The following is a 16,598-nucleotide window of genomic DNA, read 5'->3' on the forward strand; positions in this document are numbered from 1 at the left end:
TCTCTGTGTGTGTGGCTGTGTGCCCACCCCGCAGAAGCATCCACACCACACGTATGGTGCAGGCAGCAAAGGTTTGTGTCAGTGCAGTCCACATCCCTCCTGGCGTTGTGCTGGCATGCTCAGCCTGGGATTTGGTGCTGCTCCAGGCCACACAAGTGCTGTCTCTCACCCTGACATGGCAGGATGTGGGATGAAAATGAGCCAGAGAGAAGCAGGTGTGTTGCACTGAGCAGTCAGCCCTACAGAATAGCCACGGCAGTAGTTGCGATTTAGGGCCTTTCCTCCAAGTAACAGAGGTGATCCCAATAGAGGCACCAGTTCCAGCCCTTTTCCTCCTAAAATCCAAGTGGAAGTGGTTTTCTGCACTGAGAACTGGGCAAAGATGGTTTATTAGCTGACAGCTGACTTTGGGGAGGGACAGAGTGGGGGTGAAGTACAGCACACAGAGTTCTCCCATCTGAAGCTCATTCTGGTGGTGGCTTTTCTCTCTACAGCTGAGGAGCGAAACAACACAATGACTGGTAAATCATCTTTCAAGGAGCGGGAGTCATTTAATGGCCAGAATATCCTCAAGGTCAGTATGAAACAATTAGGGAAATGGAGCCAGCTATGGATATTGTATAGCCGAAAGAGGTCGAAACACCTCTTCAAGACTGCTTTTGTCTTAGGCTTATGGGATCTCCCGGGGCTGGGTGGGGGGGTGTGGGGGGGAAGTCTGTTTGGAAAGTAAACGGTCCAGATCACTTTTAATTGGGAGCATTATGGTATTTAACAGGAGCATTCCTAAAGCTGCTGAGGCTCAGAGCAGGAATATGAAGCACGAATGCTAAGTGGGTGTTCATGTTGTCGTTTACTTCGCTCCTGTTTTACCCTGGAGACTCAGGCTTGACTCGATTCTCAGCCCACCAGAAAGAAGCACTTCATTGCTCTTGTTCTACTCATATATATTTATGAAACTAAACCCCACTCTTCATTTCACTTACTCTTTTCTTTTTGTTTTTAATCTCTGCTGTTGATTTGCTCCGGAAAAATAGTGGGTAGTGGTAGGGAGTCCCACCAGGATCTGAGGGCTTTGGCAGTGATCAGAGGGTAGAAAACAGAATCCCCTAGACTGTGGAGGTTGGGTAAGGCTCAAAGGGGAGTGTGCTGCAGACTCCCAGGCTTTGCCAACCACGGTTGGGACTGCAGGCAGCCTCTGCTGCTCATCCAGATGGCTGTGGCAGACTGATGCCGTGGTGCTTGACCCCTGCAAGTGTCCACAGAGAAAAGAGATGCACAGAGGAGCAGAAATGGAAAACAGCACCACCTTGTAAGCAAATCTGCAGTCCTCATTGTGTGAGAGGATTTGTTGCAGGCAGCTCTGATAAGAGGGAAAGAGGACAATGCATGGATACATTTGAGAACAGTAAGAAGATACTCTGGCAACTAAGAGACATGAGAGAGGATGCAGGCTGGGTGGGAACTGGACAGCCCAGAAGGACTTTAGAGCCCTCCCGGAGGAGGGGAAAAGTGGGCTTTATTTGTATTTACGGTTTTATTAATGTATCAGACACTGGATGCAGAGGGATGTGGAGGCAGAGTGTGGAACTGATTGATCTCTCTGCAGAGGACAAACAAAGGGACAAAATTAGGTTAAGCTCTCATTGTCCTCAAACGGTCTGTGTGAGCGTGGTGTCATGACTCAGCGTCGCCACATGTTGAGTGTGCAGTGTGAGACTGCAGTATTGCAAGCTGGAGCAGGGTAGCCACAGCCCTGGTCCCTTTCTTGATGTGATTTGCAGTTTTGGATAGCTCCCAGTGTTGGCTCTGGGAGGGGGACGTACGTGTCAGGAGCCCTGAGTGCCTGCAGGACTCTGCTTTCTCCCCATTCACCTTCGCTCCTTTCTCCTGCCTCTGTTAGACTTGTCCTCAGGCTTTAGAGACACATAAAATCAAACTCTGAGTCCTCCTCCGTGCTCTCATCCCAAACCGTTTGTGATTGGGAAGGTATTAAGGATGCTCCCTCTGCTGGTCACACCGTTTGTGGGGTCTGAGGATCCGGGGACGGGTCTTGCGGTGCTTGGAAATGCAACTGTTCTCCTTCCGAGGCTACTTCTTATTCTTGATGCTCTTGGAAATATGAGCCCGATGTGTTTTTAAAGTTCCTAATTGATTTTGCAGTGACGTAGCCAAAAGAGCTGCTGGCTGTTTGGACTGCTGGTAATTACTTCAAAGCATGTCTTGCCACAAGAAATGTCATCCTTCTCTCCCACCTCCACTACATTTCCTAACCTGCCCGCTTCGTATTTCCCTTTGGTTTCCCACGTGCCTGCAGCAGAACGCCCGTTGGCATTAATTAATTACATGAGTCATAAATAGCTCCAGGCTTCTTACCGGAGGAGCCCATCCTCAGTGAGCCACTGATGCATTCCAGCATGACCTTGCAGCAATGCACCAGTTCCCTCCCAGGCTGCTTTTATATCCATTATTTATCTTGTGCTGGGGAGGCCGCCCTCCTGCAAAGTGCCTTTGTTAACTTTTGCACCAGGACCTTAACGATGGGCTGTTAATGAATATGGCTGCAGTTAGGCAGGCTGGTGGGAGGGATAGGCATGTGCCCTGCATGTGATTCCAGGTGGTGCGACTCTATGATAGCTGTGCTCGGTGGCTGTGTTCCCACTTGGAACGCTAACAAAGCATGGCTGCTGGTAGGAGGGTAAGTGGGAAAACTCGGATTTCGTCGCTCTCATTCCCGTTGTGGAGCCAAAGGCCCAAGGCAGAGCTATGGGAGCACAGAGCACGATGGAAGTGCTGTGGCTCTGCTGTTCCAGGCTGAGGCTCCCTGTGGTCAGAGCAGGGGTGTGTGTGTGCAGATGCGCTGGCAGCGCATGTTTGCTGATAACATGCCCATGCTACACCAGGCTCCAGCTGGTATTTTGCTTTTCAGCTGAACTAATCGGAATTTTATTTAATAATCTTTTGTTCTACCCATTCCGCAGAGTTAAACATACACTCCTATTTGTGCTAATAAATGGTTATGCAGGCCGGTACCTTCCCACACTGCTCAGAAAATAGATCCTGTAGGATGACTTGCGTTTGGGAGTTTAAATTACTTCTGTCTTGAAGAATATCCTTGAAAAAGGCTTCCTGGCACAGGTGGAGAGCCCAAGGGGTTGCGTGACCCGATAGATTTGTGTCCAACAAAGCTTTGGCTTTGGACCTTTCTGGTCTAAAAGCTGGAGATGCTTCATGGACCACTTCATATGGAGCGATGCATATTCCAGCTAGGCTGTCTGTGAACATCCCAGTCACGCACTGAAATCGTGCTCCGGTCAGGAGCAAAGTGTCTCACCTCTCGGAGAGCCGAGGGAGGAGGCAGCAATTCCTGGCTGAAAGGCAGGGCTGGGGCTGGGGGAGATGCTGGGCTGGCATCCCTGCCATGCCTCCCGCCGTGTCCTGGCAGTGGCCTCATGCCCCACGCCGCAGCTGGCACTGCGCTGGCACCGAGGCGGCTGGGGCAGCTGCCGGCACCTCCGGAGACCGGACTGCGCTGCCTCCGGGCTTTTATTTGTTTTTGTTGAGTGGAAAAAAAAAAACAACCCACCCAAACCCAACTGAGGCTGCAGTGAATAAATAAAAATGAGAAGAAATGCAAAAGGGCTGACTGGCCAAAAATTTCTGTTGCACGCTTAAGGGAAAGGAAGAAAACCACCTGTACTCTCACTGGGTCAAAATGGAATGAATTTTGGCTCGAGTTGAGGTCTGAGAAGTAAGTGAATGCTCTTTGCCTCATTCAAACAAGAAGGAAGCAAATTTTGAGTGCAGAAAAAGCTGAACCCTGCCGCTTAGCACAGATCTGTGCATTAACAGCTTACAAGATTAAATATTGAGGGAACAGCTACTGAGGTACAGCAGCAGAAAGCTGCACATCTTATGTCTTTAGGGCATTAGGGGAGACTTTAAACTGGATGGAAGACTGGGAGCGGGATCAGCCAAGGTGGTGGCACATGCTGCCGTGGTCCAGCGGTGGGGCTGCAGGAGTGCCCACAGCAGGCTTCGAGGTCAGATAAGGCATCATTTGATGAGGCTCCTTCTGTTTTGAGGCCTACATGTGTGTATTGTATCTGCTTTCCCTGGGAGCAGGAGGAAAGTGCATTTACTGGCTGATACACTGGAGAGCCAGTGGTGTTGCCTGTCACCATATCTGTCCTTCTGGGTAAGCGCAGTGGGATAGCTGTGCCACACAGTAGTTTAGCTTAAAACATTTGATGCAGTGCCATAGACAGGTGCAATGGGAAAGAAAGTATTGGCCTGAATACAAAAACTCTGACCCCTCAAAATACCCCAAGTTCACCAAGGTCTAAACAAATTAACATCTGCCCCTGGGCAGAGCCAACTCCACTTGTAGATGAGGAGTGTGTCTCGTGTTCTGCTGCCATTGAAACCCAGGCCTTTCATGTAATTTTTGTTTGTGGATTTAAGGAGGCTGAGTCTTTTCCTGATTGTATTTCTAAGCTGAGGTGAAATCAAAGAGCTAAAGAACTGGTGTTAGGTGAGGATCAAGACTGACTGGTGTTCAGAAAGGGTAAGAACATCTTGTTATCCTCAGTGAGGTGGTAAAGATGTAGAGCCAAAGTAGAACTGACAGCTGGAACAAATACCTAACAGGAGGTGGCTGCTTGGAAAGTTTAGAGTTAAAAATACCAAACAAAAAAATCCACTGAGGTGAGGAGAGACTAAGCAAGAGATTGTGGTGCAACATCACTATCTCAGAAATAAGCCAGTGCTTTCCTCACCTCGTTTTTACAGAAGAATCAAAAGCAGAAATGAAAGGCTGTGATGCCACTTTGCAGAGGGGAGAATTCCTGCCATTACCAAGAGGTACCGGAACAATCGAGGAGGCTCAGCAGTGTGCAATTAGAGCAACAGTGGGATGGGAGGATGTGACAGTTGAGCAGATGAGACTGGAGATCAGTTTGTATAATCATGGGGGGAAAAAAAAAAAGGAGATTAAATTGAGGTTGCTGTGAAAATGCTTTTCTGCGAATTATATTCTTCAGGGGGAGAGGAAGCCATATTCCTGTTATTTGCATTTGATGAAACAAGAATCTGAAGTGGCATTTGAAAAATCAGAGTAGACAAAGGAGGGAAAATATGTTTATTGGAGTGTTTGGGCTTTGGAGGCAGTGTTGGAGGTTTTGGGGGAAGGCTGAACCACTGCACTGAGGAGAATGCAGTGCAGAAGGTTTGTGCTGCCTTTGCATGACAGAGATCTCTTTGGTGACCTTATCAAGAAAAGGAAAAGCCTTTTTTTTTCCTTTCAGAGGTGCTCTACGCCCCTCTGACTGATTTTAGCAGGAACTGTGAGTGCTGGAAGAGGGTTTGTTGAGAGTCTCTGAATCCTCTTGCCCCTGCACCACTGCACTCCCACCCAGGCCAGCAGCTTTTTGGAGGTTCTCTGGGTGCTTCTCCCTCCCACCTGGTGAGCATCCTCCCATCTCCTCACTTCCCTGAGATCCCTGTTGTGCCACCAGTCAGCCAGGACAGTGCCACCTCTTTGATCTTAAGAAGATGATTTTTCTCTGTGGAGCTGGCAGGGGTTGAATTACAGCAGCACCTTAATGGAAGGCAAGGACCCGGCACATTAAATGCAAAAAACTCCAACCCACTGATTAGCAAAAGTAGGCAGTTCATCCCAAAGGTGCCATGACCCTTCTGCTGGATAATTTTCTGTGTCTGTCTGAATTAATTTACTGGCTCTGTAGCTAGACTCCTCCTCTTGTTGTTCAGTGGGCGTAGTGAGAGGTCACACTGATGGGAGCTCCTTGTCCTGGTATTCCTGGATGCGCCTCCTTGCCATCTCTGCAGCAAAGCCAAAGCCCAGCTCTTAGAAACTGTTGCTGCATTTGCTGTTACAGGAGCCATGGGAATAAGGCTTCTGTGGAGAAATGTAGTGTGTGATTATTAATTTCCTTAAGTTGTACTGTAAATCCCTCACGTTTGAGGTGTAGGCCTGGGATCTTATCAGATCTATTAATTTGCTGAAAGGGTTTTTATTCTTGTCTGAAAGACATGTAAAAATCTGGTAACCTCCAAATGTCCCACTTGTATTTGTTTCTTAGTTTGCAGAATGCCTTTCACCATAGCAACTGGGGTTTGATTTCCTGAAGTGCATGAATTTTCATGGATTTGTGATGGGGGGAACAGACCCAAAACTGTGAGCTAAAGCAAAGATTTTGCAGCGTGGTAGTGGCAGGATCGGCTGTGGATTTGGCTGGGGGTTGGGGGGGCATCCTGGAGGGAGGGGATCTCAGCTGAACAAAAGCCTGCACCTGACCCTGAGCAGTTCTGTTTGAAAAAAAAAATCCAGCCTGACAGATTAATTTAGACTATTGCTGAATGTCACCCTTCCCACTGCTGCATCACCCTCTGGCAGCTGAGGTGGCTTTGCTCCAGTTTTATGAAGAGGTTTCACATGGCAGCACTCAGAGAAGGATCAGCTGCTCCCATATTCACAGAGCTGTAAACCTAGTACTCATCCCACCCGTGGAGGTCAAGAGGGTGTGACAGGCAGCATGAAATACACTCTGAGGTCTGCAGGTGAAACCCAGCTGGGGAGAGGCAGGAATACTGGACACGTGAGTGGGAGGGAACAGAGCTCCAAAGGATGTTGGGAAATCAGGCAGAAACAAACATGCTTCTGTGAACAAGGACACGTCCAGGAGGGAGCAGTGGCACCAGTGTAAGATGGAGAAGTTCCTCAATACCAGCCCAACAGACCAGGGCTTAGCTTATGGGGGGCTGCTCCAGACTGAGTCAGCCCGTGGAAATAAAAAAAAAGAGGCAAATGTCTTTAAAGTAAACCGCTGACTATGCTTAGCTGAAGGTTTTGTCCAGTTTTGGGTACTGTGGATGGGTGCGAAGAGCCCAGAGGACAACAGTGAGATAATTGTAGGGGTAGAAAATGTCTGCAAGCTGGGCCTGAAAAAGTTGTTTCCAGGCTAATAAAGGGAAGGAGGGCAACACACAGGAAAAACTTGAAGCCTGGCAATGCTTTTGCCAGTAGTGGATGATAAAGTGATAAATAATGGGCTTAAGTTGCAGCACGGGATTAAGAAAATCTTTGTAGAGGGGAGGGTAAGGAAGCACTGCTCTAGAGGAGCTGGGAAAAGGGGATTGTTTTGAGGGAGCAGAGATGTTAAGCCAGGATCTGCCCCCACCAAGCTCCTCCTGCCTTGGAAAAGGGGAGGATGGTGGAGCCGATGATGTTCGTCCTTTCTTTAGTTTGTCACTTCATGATTCCTATGTGGAATGCATGCAGAACACCCATGAGATGGCATCTATGAATGTACCAAGAGCTTCTTGGCGTTCACATGGCATTTACTTTGGCTCAGGAAATGAAAATAGAAAAAGGAAACCTCCCATCATGTGCCTCGGATCTTTCTCCATGAACTTGCTGCTGTTTCTTATGTTGGTGGTACTTTGCCAGAGAAAAATGGTTATATGTTGTTTCCAAGGGACTGCACCAATGATTTAATTGTAAGGGATTTTCCTGTGTCATAGAGGAGATAGCCCTGACTTGGTTATCTCCCAAGAGAGAGGCCACTGGGACTTTCATGACACAAGATTTTCTCTCTCCTGAAGTCTGCCTGCTTTATTCTTCCTAAGGGAGATGAGGTGAAAAGGTCTCTGCTGTTGCCTTTTAAATCTTGCCAGAGGCTGGAAGAAAAGGAGAGGGGAAGGGCTGCTCCTTGCATTATCCATGTGGAAGGACTGGATGCTATATTGGGGATGGAGAGACACTCCAGAGCCAGCTGCACACTTGCAGAAACAAAACAATCTGCAGCCTTGCGGCTGGTGCTGGTGGTGGCAGCCCAGGTGACAACCGCCCTCTCTGTCCTTCCTACCCATCTTCCACCCCTGTGACTCTGCACAACATTTTCCAAGACTGTGACACCTGAACAGTCTCAGAAAATGTTGGATGCCCAGCCAGCCATCCTTTAAAATGCCATGGAGAGGAAGCAGTTGTTAATTTGGGGAGGAGGTTGGGAATGCTGGGAAGAGCCGCCTCTCTGGATGAATGCCTGCCTACCTGCTTTTGCTATGCTTCTCCTGCATTGTTCCTGGCAAGCTTCCAAGCACAATTAAACCTCTGACAGATAATCGTTGGCGGGTGGTGTCCAGGGTGAATAACATGGGAATCAGGTATTTCTTTTTTTTTGGCACCAAATTGTTTCAGGAAATTTTGAAAGTCAAAAATAGAAGGAAAATTAATCTACTCATTTAACAAACTCCCCAGATCTTGACAGTTTGCCTGGTTTTGTCTCATCTTTTGGGAGCCACCAGAAGCTTTGGTTTGGGGTTTGTCTGTCATAGTTTGGGAGAGTTTGGGTCACAGCTGGAATGGGATATGGTGAATTTTTGGGATGAGGAAGAAGGAGCTCTGCCAGCACATACTGCAACCTGGTGACAGCTGTGGAGATAACAGCAGACTTCTGGAGAGGTCCTGGCAGGTCTGTGTGGAGGCTTCAGGACTGAGGTTCATTGAACAAGTAGGTGCAATCCCAAAAGCAGGATTGGAGGCTGTGGTTTGTGCAAGCAAAGGAGGTTAAGCAGAAGAACTCAGATGAACAGAGTATGCTGGAGTTCAGCGGACTCTCCATCACTGTTTCTGAGTGTTACTTTCACATTTCAGGATTTAATTTTTTAAGCTTTTTAGTCTTTCCATGTTTTTGCCATTTCTTCCATCAGTCCTTTTTGCCTGGTGCTAGTATCATTAACCCAGCAGTTTGCCAAGGAGTCAGCGCCTTCCTCCTGTGTCTGGCATGGGAACTGCGGTTGTGCTTGAGCCAGATGATTTGCAAGGGTGACTGTTCTCTGCTCTTCTCCTGTGTTTTCCATTCCAAGCTGTGGACATGTTATACAAACTTTAATTCATGTATATCATCCCTTGTGAGATGGAAAAATTTCCGGGGGAGAGCACAGAAAGTCTGCAGATAAACAGGTTTTGTTGCTCTGTGTTGAGGCACCTCTTCAGAAACAACCACTTAATTTTTCTTCACACTTGTCAGCAGGTGCCTGGTATTTTGTTTGTTCCTCCCCTTCCCCAAAGGGGATAACAGCACCATAACATGATGATTTCCAAGGAAAACCTCCTGGCTTTCTGAGCCTGTTCCCTCATTCACCACTGCTCCCGATCGGGACACGCTGGGGCTGTGCTGCCAGCGGGCAAGCTGGTGAGTGTTGTCACTTGGTGCAGAGCAGCTGAAGCCATAAAGCCTCCAGCTCCTCCAAAGCCTCTGTTTAATCTCCTGGTTGGAGCTCTCCGTGTGCTGCTGTCAGCTGCCGGACCCTGATTGCCAGCGCTGGGTCGTCTGTCAGCCTGATCCTCCTGCATGTGCTCTACCATGGAGGTAGAGCCCAATGGTGTTCACACCCTTCCTCAGTGGGGTCTTGGGGTGGATAAACATCTTCCACACAGGAGAAAGAGCAGAGGAGGGATTGCTGGCGTCCCAACCTCAGCATGGACTACACAGTGGGAATGATAGTGAGCTCATCCACAGCCATAGGCTCCTGGAACTACAAGCCTCTTCTTCCTCCCAAGCCTCTCCGAAGTTGCTAATTTCTGTGTTCATTCCAGATATGGAAAACAGGACCCTCCCTCAGCTCCCTGCCGAGGGCTTTGTGAGGTTTGTGAGGCAGATTGTCACAGGCTAATGACATTACACGGCGCTGCGCTGAGTCACTGGGGACAGTTTTGTGCTGTTGATCTATAATAGCCCAGCCCTAAGGCACTGCTTTCCGGGGCTGGAGTTCACAGCAGAGCTCCCCCGCAGTCCGGGGAGGTGTGTGTGTGTGCACATCCATGTGCACATCCCCCTGTGTTAGTGGGAATTTTTAATTGCAAGGCATTGCAGTGAGTTGTTGCTCCCTCGGCATTTCCGAGGCTCTAAGCAGGGCTGCTTGGACTTTTTATTAATTCAGGATGGGTCTTTTTTCGGCTGACTACTGTAAACGACGTAAGGCTTTAAAAACTGATCAATAATCCTGATGGTAGTGGCAAAATCCAGGCCAAGGCAGCGTGAATACGAGCCAGAGATTACGTGAAGGAAGTTTTAAATACCTCTGACTCCTTTCCTTTCCGTGGACTTACTTTGTCCTCCCACTTCCCAATGCTTCTCCAGCCGAATCCATTAATATTTCTCATGCTTGTTGAGCCCATGACAGGTGATTTAAAAGCCCCAGTTTACGCTGGCACCTCCGCTCTTCATAACCGGAGCTGAAACACATCGCTGCTGTCTTTATGTGGATTAGCTGTGATTTATTGCTGTTGTTCCCAGGCTGGAACACAGAGGTGCTGTCTCATTCCAGGAGGATTGTCTGTGGGAAGCGAGCCCCCGAGGAGGACAGCTTGACAAACATCCGCTCTTGGGAACACGACATCATTTAGGCGCCTGTTTTAACTTCTTCGTTGAGGAGTCATCCTCCTCCTTGCCTCAGCAAAACCTACTTTACAGGCTTAAAAAGGGGAAGAAAATGTGGCAAAGAGGCGTCCTGGGTTTGATCTGTTGCTCTGCCTTTGATAAGGAAGTTGTTGTGGTTTAGGGGTTGAAGTTTGAACGAGCAGTTTTGGCTCAGGTTTGCAGGGAGCGAGCTGTTTGATGTGTGATTCCATCTGTCCCAAAACAAGTCTTCAGCCTCTTGTCTTTCTTCAGAAAATGGTTGTCTCATCCCAAGGGAGGTCTGCTGGGTAATTTGTGGGTAATTGAGGGGAACAGACCTCAGGGGAAGAAGGGTTTCCAGCATCTGAACAGAATTGTCTTAAATGGGAGAAAATGAGGTGTCAGAAATGACAGTGGTGCTGCTGGCTTTTCCTGGCTCAGGATGAATGACTTTGGGGGTAGAAGTGGAGGATAATTTGCTTTCTGGGAGCTACTGCAGGGCTGCCTGCCTTTCAGCAGAACCTGAGTGGTGTGTCCTTGGACCCATCCCCAGGATGGGAGAGGGAGAGGGAGGAGTACTTGGGTCTATAGTAGTTTGCAGGCTGACCTGTGAAATACGGGTTATTCGTCATCCAGTTCTCTCCTCTTGGGACCTCATGGCATTTGGGGAGGGCAGTGTGGCTGTAGTCTGTGCCATCCCCCACAGATGCTGGGATGGCACCCCCCTGGGATGCTGCTGCTGCTGCCACTCTCCAGGCACCTGCTCTGTCCCTATGAGAGAGGCAGGCATCCTCACTGAGTGTTTCCCAAACCTTTGTCTGTGGCTTGAAAGGCAGGGCACATCCCTGGAGCACTTCCTTGGAGGTGCTGGGTCTGGGGTTAGAAGTTAACTGCTCTTTCCTTATTCCATTCTAATTCAATTTGGGAAGGCAGCAGGGAGACAGAGGGCACTTAGTCCTCTAAGTGCTATTCCCTTGATGGGAGTTAGTAGCTTGCACTGCATATGTGGGTTGGTTCTGTAAGCTGACCTTTACCTCCATCAGGCTCATTCTCATTTATAATACTTAAAAAAAAAAACCAAAACCAACCTCCATCCTCTTATTTATTCCTTGGGCATTGAGGACATAAATCCTTTGGCATGTTTGGATTTATAGAATTACCGTGCTTTTGCTGAGCCTCGCGTCCCACTCCAATCAAATGACACAGCTCTGCGGGTGGTTGCATTTCTCCTCCCCTGCCTCCCTCCTGGCTGCTCCTGATCCACGTCTCCTCATGTTCCCTGCAGCCTTTTCAGGGAAAGGTGGGCCCTTGGCAACCATAGGAAAGGATGGGAAGGGGAGTCAGCCAATCTTTGGGTTGTCAGCAGTTGCGTCCAAAGGGCAACAACCTCTAGGTACCTTCTTTCCTGGTGCAGAATAAAAAAATGCTAAGATGCTTTCCCGCAAGGCATTTCATCAGTTGTGCTCCACTCCAAAACCAGAGTGTTTCCGTGGTGGCTGCGGAGAGGGGGGAGTTATAAATATCTTTCTTGACTCTGCTTGGCTTCTGCTCAAGATAAATAAAAGTGAAAGTCAAAAAACAGAGGCTTGGCTCTGTGCAATCTCTCCCCGAGTCCCCAGGGACCTCAGCACAGGGTACTTTCGTGATGGGAAGCCACTTCCTGGTGTTTCAGAGGTGTTGGAGGATGGTGTTTGATGGGCCTCTCTCCACATGGCCTGAGGCAGGTCTCAGATGTGCAGTGATCTCCATGCCTGGAGTCCAGTGGCTTCTGTCGTGGAAAGCCTCAGGGAGCACAGGAGCATTGGTGAGAAGCCAGCCTGAAACAAGAGCAGAAAAAAGTGTCTGTGGTTGTCCTCTAAATCTTGTAGCATGTTTACTCTCAGAAAGTACAGCCACATTACCAAAAATCAATAGTTCTAGCAGCGTTCCTCCCTGGGAAACACACAGCTGCTCGAACACACGGGAGGTGGTGAATCTTATAAAAGCCAAGGGAATACAAAGTGCTTTGGTACGATGGCTTTGCTGCACTTTTAGCAGTGTACAAATGGAGGGCCCTTGACCTGGGCAGTGTCTTCTGGGACTTTCCAATCATCCTTCTGCTGTGATGTGCCTGAGGCTATGTGAGGCAAGAGGGGTTTGGGGAGGGTTTGTCTCATTAACTAATTTTTACTTTGAAGTATGTGTGTTTAGTAAGAAAAACAGGTTGTGGTGTGCAGCAATGACACAAACAAAACTCTCCCTTTGGTTATTTTGTGGAAAGGTTTGACTTCTAGCATTGCTGATGGGTCTGCACATCCCAGCATTTAATTTGTTTTCTTCATAGAATCCTGGAATGGTTTGTGTTGGAAGGGACCTTAAAGTCCACCTCATTCCATCCCTCTTCCCATGGGCAGGGGCACCTTAGACCAGAGTGCTCCAAGTCCCATCTAACGTGGCCTTGCACGCTTCCAGGGACAGGGCAGCCACAGCTTCTTGGGGCACCCTGTGCCAGGGCCTCCCCATCTCACAGGCAGGAATTTCTTCCAGATATCTGAATCATGCTCCAGCAGTGGGAGGCCATTTCTCTTTGTCCCATGACTCCATGCCCTTGTCCCAGGTCCCTGTGCAGCTCCCTTAGGCACTGGAGGTGGCTGTCTTCAAGCCCTAGTACTCCTTGCTCACCAGCACACCTACCATTCCCTCTGTTAGGAATCAAGAGAGATGATTTCTGGTTTTCCTGGGTGGAGAGTGCTCTGTGGTGGAAAGGAGTGACAGTGTGAACAGCCACTTGTGACAGGGACAGGTGTTAAGGTTTGGGGTGAGTGGGCACAATGGCAGAGCACTGCAGGGAGCATCGGGGAGCAGGAAACCATCCTTTCTTCTGAGGTCAGCCAAAACAAAAAGAGAAAGGTGACCAACCCCTTTTTACTGCCATCTCTTATTAATGAGACATTTTATCCTAAGTCCTTCAACATGAACAATGCAGGCTTTTGGAAACATAATTAATCTTTCTTGTATAAATCTTTAATTGTATGAAATGGAGTTTTTGTGGCTGTCGTCATTTCTCTTCCTCTCTTTTCCTCCTCTCCTGGTTTGAGATGCTTCCTGAGCACAGCTGCTTTTCTGCGGGCTGCTCTTCTTTGGGGCAGTGACCCTGTGGAGCCACCACTCACAGTGTCCCTTGGGGCCACACTGCTGCCCCAGGGTCTCTTGCTCTGCCCCAAGATGGGCAGGGAATCGCTTTCCCAATGGCACTTTTCCTTTGTGGAGTGACAGCAAACCCAAGAATTGTCCTGAAAGAAAACTAGCTGGTCTCCTCCGGAAAAAAGGGTATTTACAAAACAGAATACTCTTGGGAGAACCAACAAAAGAGCAGTTGTGCCCAAATCTGTGCCAGGCAGAGCCAAATGCCTCTTTGGAGGAGGTGAAGTGCAGCCTTTCAGATGCTAAGTAGTTATTTGGGATTTCAGTCATTCCCTCTGTGGAGGAATTGATGCACCATTGGCTCCAGGAGGATTAATGTGTTGGCTTTCCTTCTTGCCTTCTGTAAGGGCAGGAAGGGCTGTGGGACTGTCTCAAGCCCACGCCTGCAGGGGACAGATAGAAAATTGAATAGGAGACAGATGGAATGGACATTTTGGAGATCTCCAAGGTGGGGAGAAGTCGCTGCTCAGGTTCTCGGTGACTCACAGCTCTCCGGTTAAACAGAGCTTCCAAATTAGCATCTCCACCGAGAAGCTTTTCCTGACGCACAGCTGATGTTCCCAGGTAGAGCAATTTCCTGCTGCTTAATGGAAGGGAGGAGCACTTTACGCTTGGACACGATGCTTTTCCAGCAATAACTTCTTGTAAGAAATTCTGATGTCATTTCTTTGGTCTCCTTCGTGGATTGGCTTAATGGGCAGGGACACACCCCCCGGGTGCCGGGAGTTGGCTCGCTTTCCTTAATTTGCACTCAAGTCTTTGCTGAACAAAGACAGATTTGTTGAACAAAGCCGGGTCAGTGCTGGGATGAGGAGCCTTGTGCCTCCAGCCTGCTAGTTTGAATTAGGACTGAGCTGTAGCTGTTAAGTCCTGCATCTGTGGCCTGGATTGGTGCAAACCTTGCTGCTGCAGAGCCTGTGACCTCAAGAGCCACCCGGGGATGGTGCCTCCAGAGCAGTGAGCAGCCTCCCAACGCTCCCTCAGTGACACAGGCAGCAAAATAGGGGAAGTTTGAGCAGCTGCTGCTGCAGATAAAAAGAGTTCAAGCACAGTCCTTAATAACGTAAAGAACACTTTCATTTAAAGGCAAAACCAATCTGTGAGTTGAGGCTTTTGACAGGGCAAACTCCTTCGAGAGAGCCGTGGGCCAGCTGCAGGCCCCATTTCTCTGGTGCCCTTCAAGTGGTTTTTCTTCTTCCTTTCAGCTCTTCGGGAACTTCTACTTCGGGGAGGTGCAGCTGGACTCGGTGCGTCTCTCCCAGAGGTTCTCCTCGGACGCCTCCGGCTACTACGCAACATCTGGGCAGCTGTGCTTCTCTTGAGGTGGCCATAGTGGGTCTGCTGTGTGCGTGATCCCTCAGTGAAAGGTTTTATAGGACATGAATCTTCAGTGGGAAGCCGGGAACTCCAAGCCGGGATGCCTTGTGACCTCCTCCCGAAGCATGGAACTATGGCATATCCCTGCAGCTTTTCCCACTGCCCCCTCCTTAGGGGTTGCCAAGGTCCTTCCTCCTCCTTTCCCCAAAATGTCACAGAGTTGCTCTTTGATGTCTGTGGATTGCTGGTTTTCCAAGAAAACAACTAGAACTGGGGCTTTTGGGGCATTGCCAGTGTTAAACGTGGCTTTTTTTCAGAAGAAGGAAGTTTGTTCTTAAAATAAGTATTTAAAATCCAGGAGAGCTTCCCCGGAGCACGATTTAACGATATTGAGGTCAGGCATTGCTTGGATCTCCAGCAGCGTGCCTGTGTGATGTAGATCTCCAAATAAATTAATTCCCTTCAAAAGCAAAACTGTTTATCTCCTGTTGCATTGATAGTTTCTGTAATTAAACTTCCAGCACAGCACATAACTATGATAATAAGAAGGCATTGATAGTTAGAGCTCTTTCCAGTGACCGTTTCAGAGCGTGTCAAAAAACATATGCCTTGTAGGTGATTCCTCCATTAAAAACAGCACCAAGCTCTTTGATTCCATTGTGAATCCTTCAGAGATCTCAAGACAACGCTGTTTTTTCCTGTAAATCCCCACAGTTGGTAAAAATAGCGACACAGGATTTCAACTTGCCCTAGGATGAACGCTTTAAAAATGAAGGTGCTGGTGGTTGGGTGTTCTGTAACAAAACAGGTGCTGCTGCCCATTGCTAGTTGCTCCATGGATGTGGAATCATGCTGTGGTAGAGGTGGAGAGTGTCTCAGCCAGGGATAGGGGTGCTCCAGCAGAACACACATGTCCTCATGATCATTTCTAAGAGAGCTGGCTTCGTGGTGACCACGCACAAACAGCAGCGGGAGTCGTTCAGAAATTGGGATTGCTTTTCTTTTCCCCCCCAAATGTGTTGCTGTTATGTTTCCCTGACCAAACTGCCTGTCTGCTTTCAAGCCTGCCTGTCAGGCAATCCAATCATCTGTGCTTTCGCTGGATGCACTTGCTTGTACCCGGCTACAGCCGTTGGGCTGTTTGTGTCCCTTTCCTTGGCGTCAGAACGCCTTTGTGCTCTCTGAAAGCCGCCTTCCAAACGGTTCCCTCGGGGAGCAGAGCACAACACACACTCACAGGGAGGTGCTGAGAGCACTTAACACCGGTTGCTGTCATCTTTCCGCCAGCCTGAAGAGGTACTTGGCAGATCTCTTCGGAACAGACCCGGAGCTGCTCACGCAGCCACCAGGAAAGGGAAGATGCACCTTGGGAAGCTTCTGCCTGATGAGTTTTTAAAGACTCACCAAGAAGTTGAGGCAAACACGGGTTTTTGACAATTGAAGCACACTCCTCTTCCCACTTGTGTAAACATGTTTTAGTGACAATTCTTTTGGAAGTTAGTTGAATTTTGATAGTAAGCAGCTTATCCCGCTGCTCTAGCCTGGCACAGCACAATTCATTTCACACCTCCTTCCTCAGGCACAATTAAGGATTCTGATCTTTTCCCTGTCATCGCTGGGGTTTGCTGGCAGTTAGTTACACTTCCCATCCTAAATGTCCTGGCAGGAGGAAGAGAA

At 48.7% G+C, this 16,598-nt stretch overlaps 1 protein-coding gene across 4 annotated transcripts in view; it reads left to right on the forward strand.

Moving 5' to 3' along the window:
* The window catches only part of ASCC1 (activating signal cointegrator 1 complex subunit 1), a 34,991-nt gene extending 19,596 nt beyond the window's left edge, over window positions 1-15,395 (forward strand). For all 4 annotated transcript variants that reach the window (XM_066324287.1, XM_066324285.1, XM_066324284.1 and 1 more), the window contains exons 9-10: window positions 495-574; window positions 14,810-15,395. In XM_066324287.1, the coding sequence (XP_066180384.1) occupies window positions 495-574; window positions 14,810-14,926 (197 nt within the window). In that variant the 3' untranslated portion in view covers window positions 14,927-15,395. The remainder of the gene's footprint in view (window positions 1-494; window positions 575-14,809) is intronic.
* The last annotated feature ends 1,203 nt before the right edge of the window (window positions 15,396-16,598 follow it).

Source organism: Sylvia atricapilla, chromosome 8, assembly GCF_009819655.1.
Source record: "Sylvia atricapilla isolate bSylAtr1 chromosome 8, bSylAtr1.pri, whole genome shotgun sequence".
NCBI lineage: Eukaryota > Metazoa > Chordata > Aves > Passeriformes > Sylviidae > Sylvia > Sylvia atricapilla.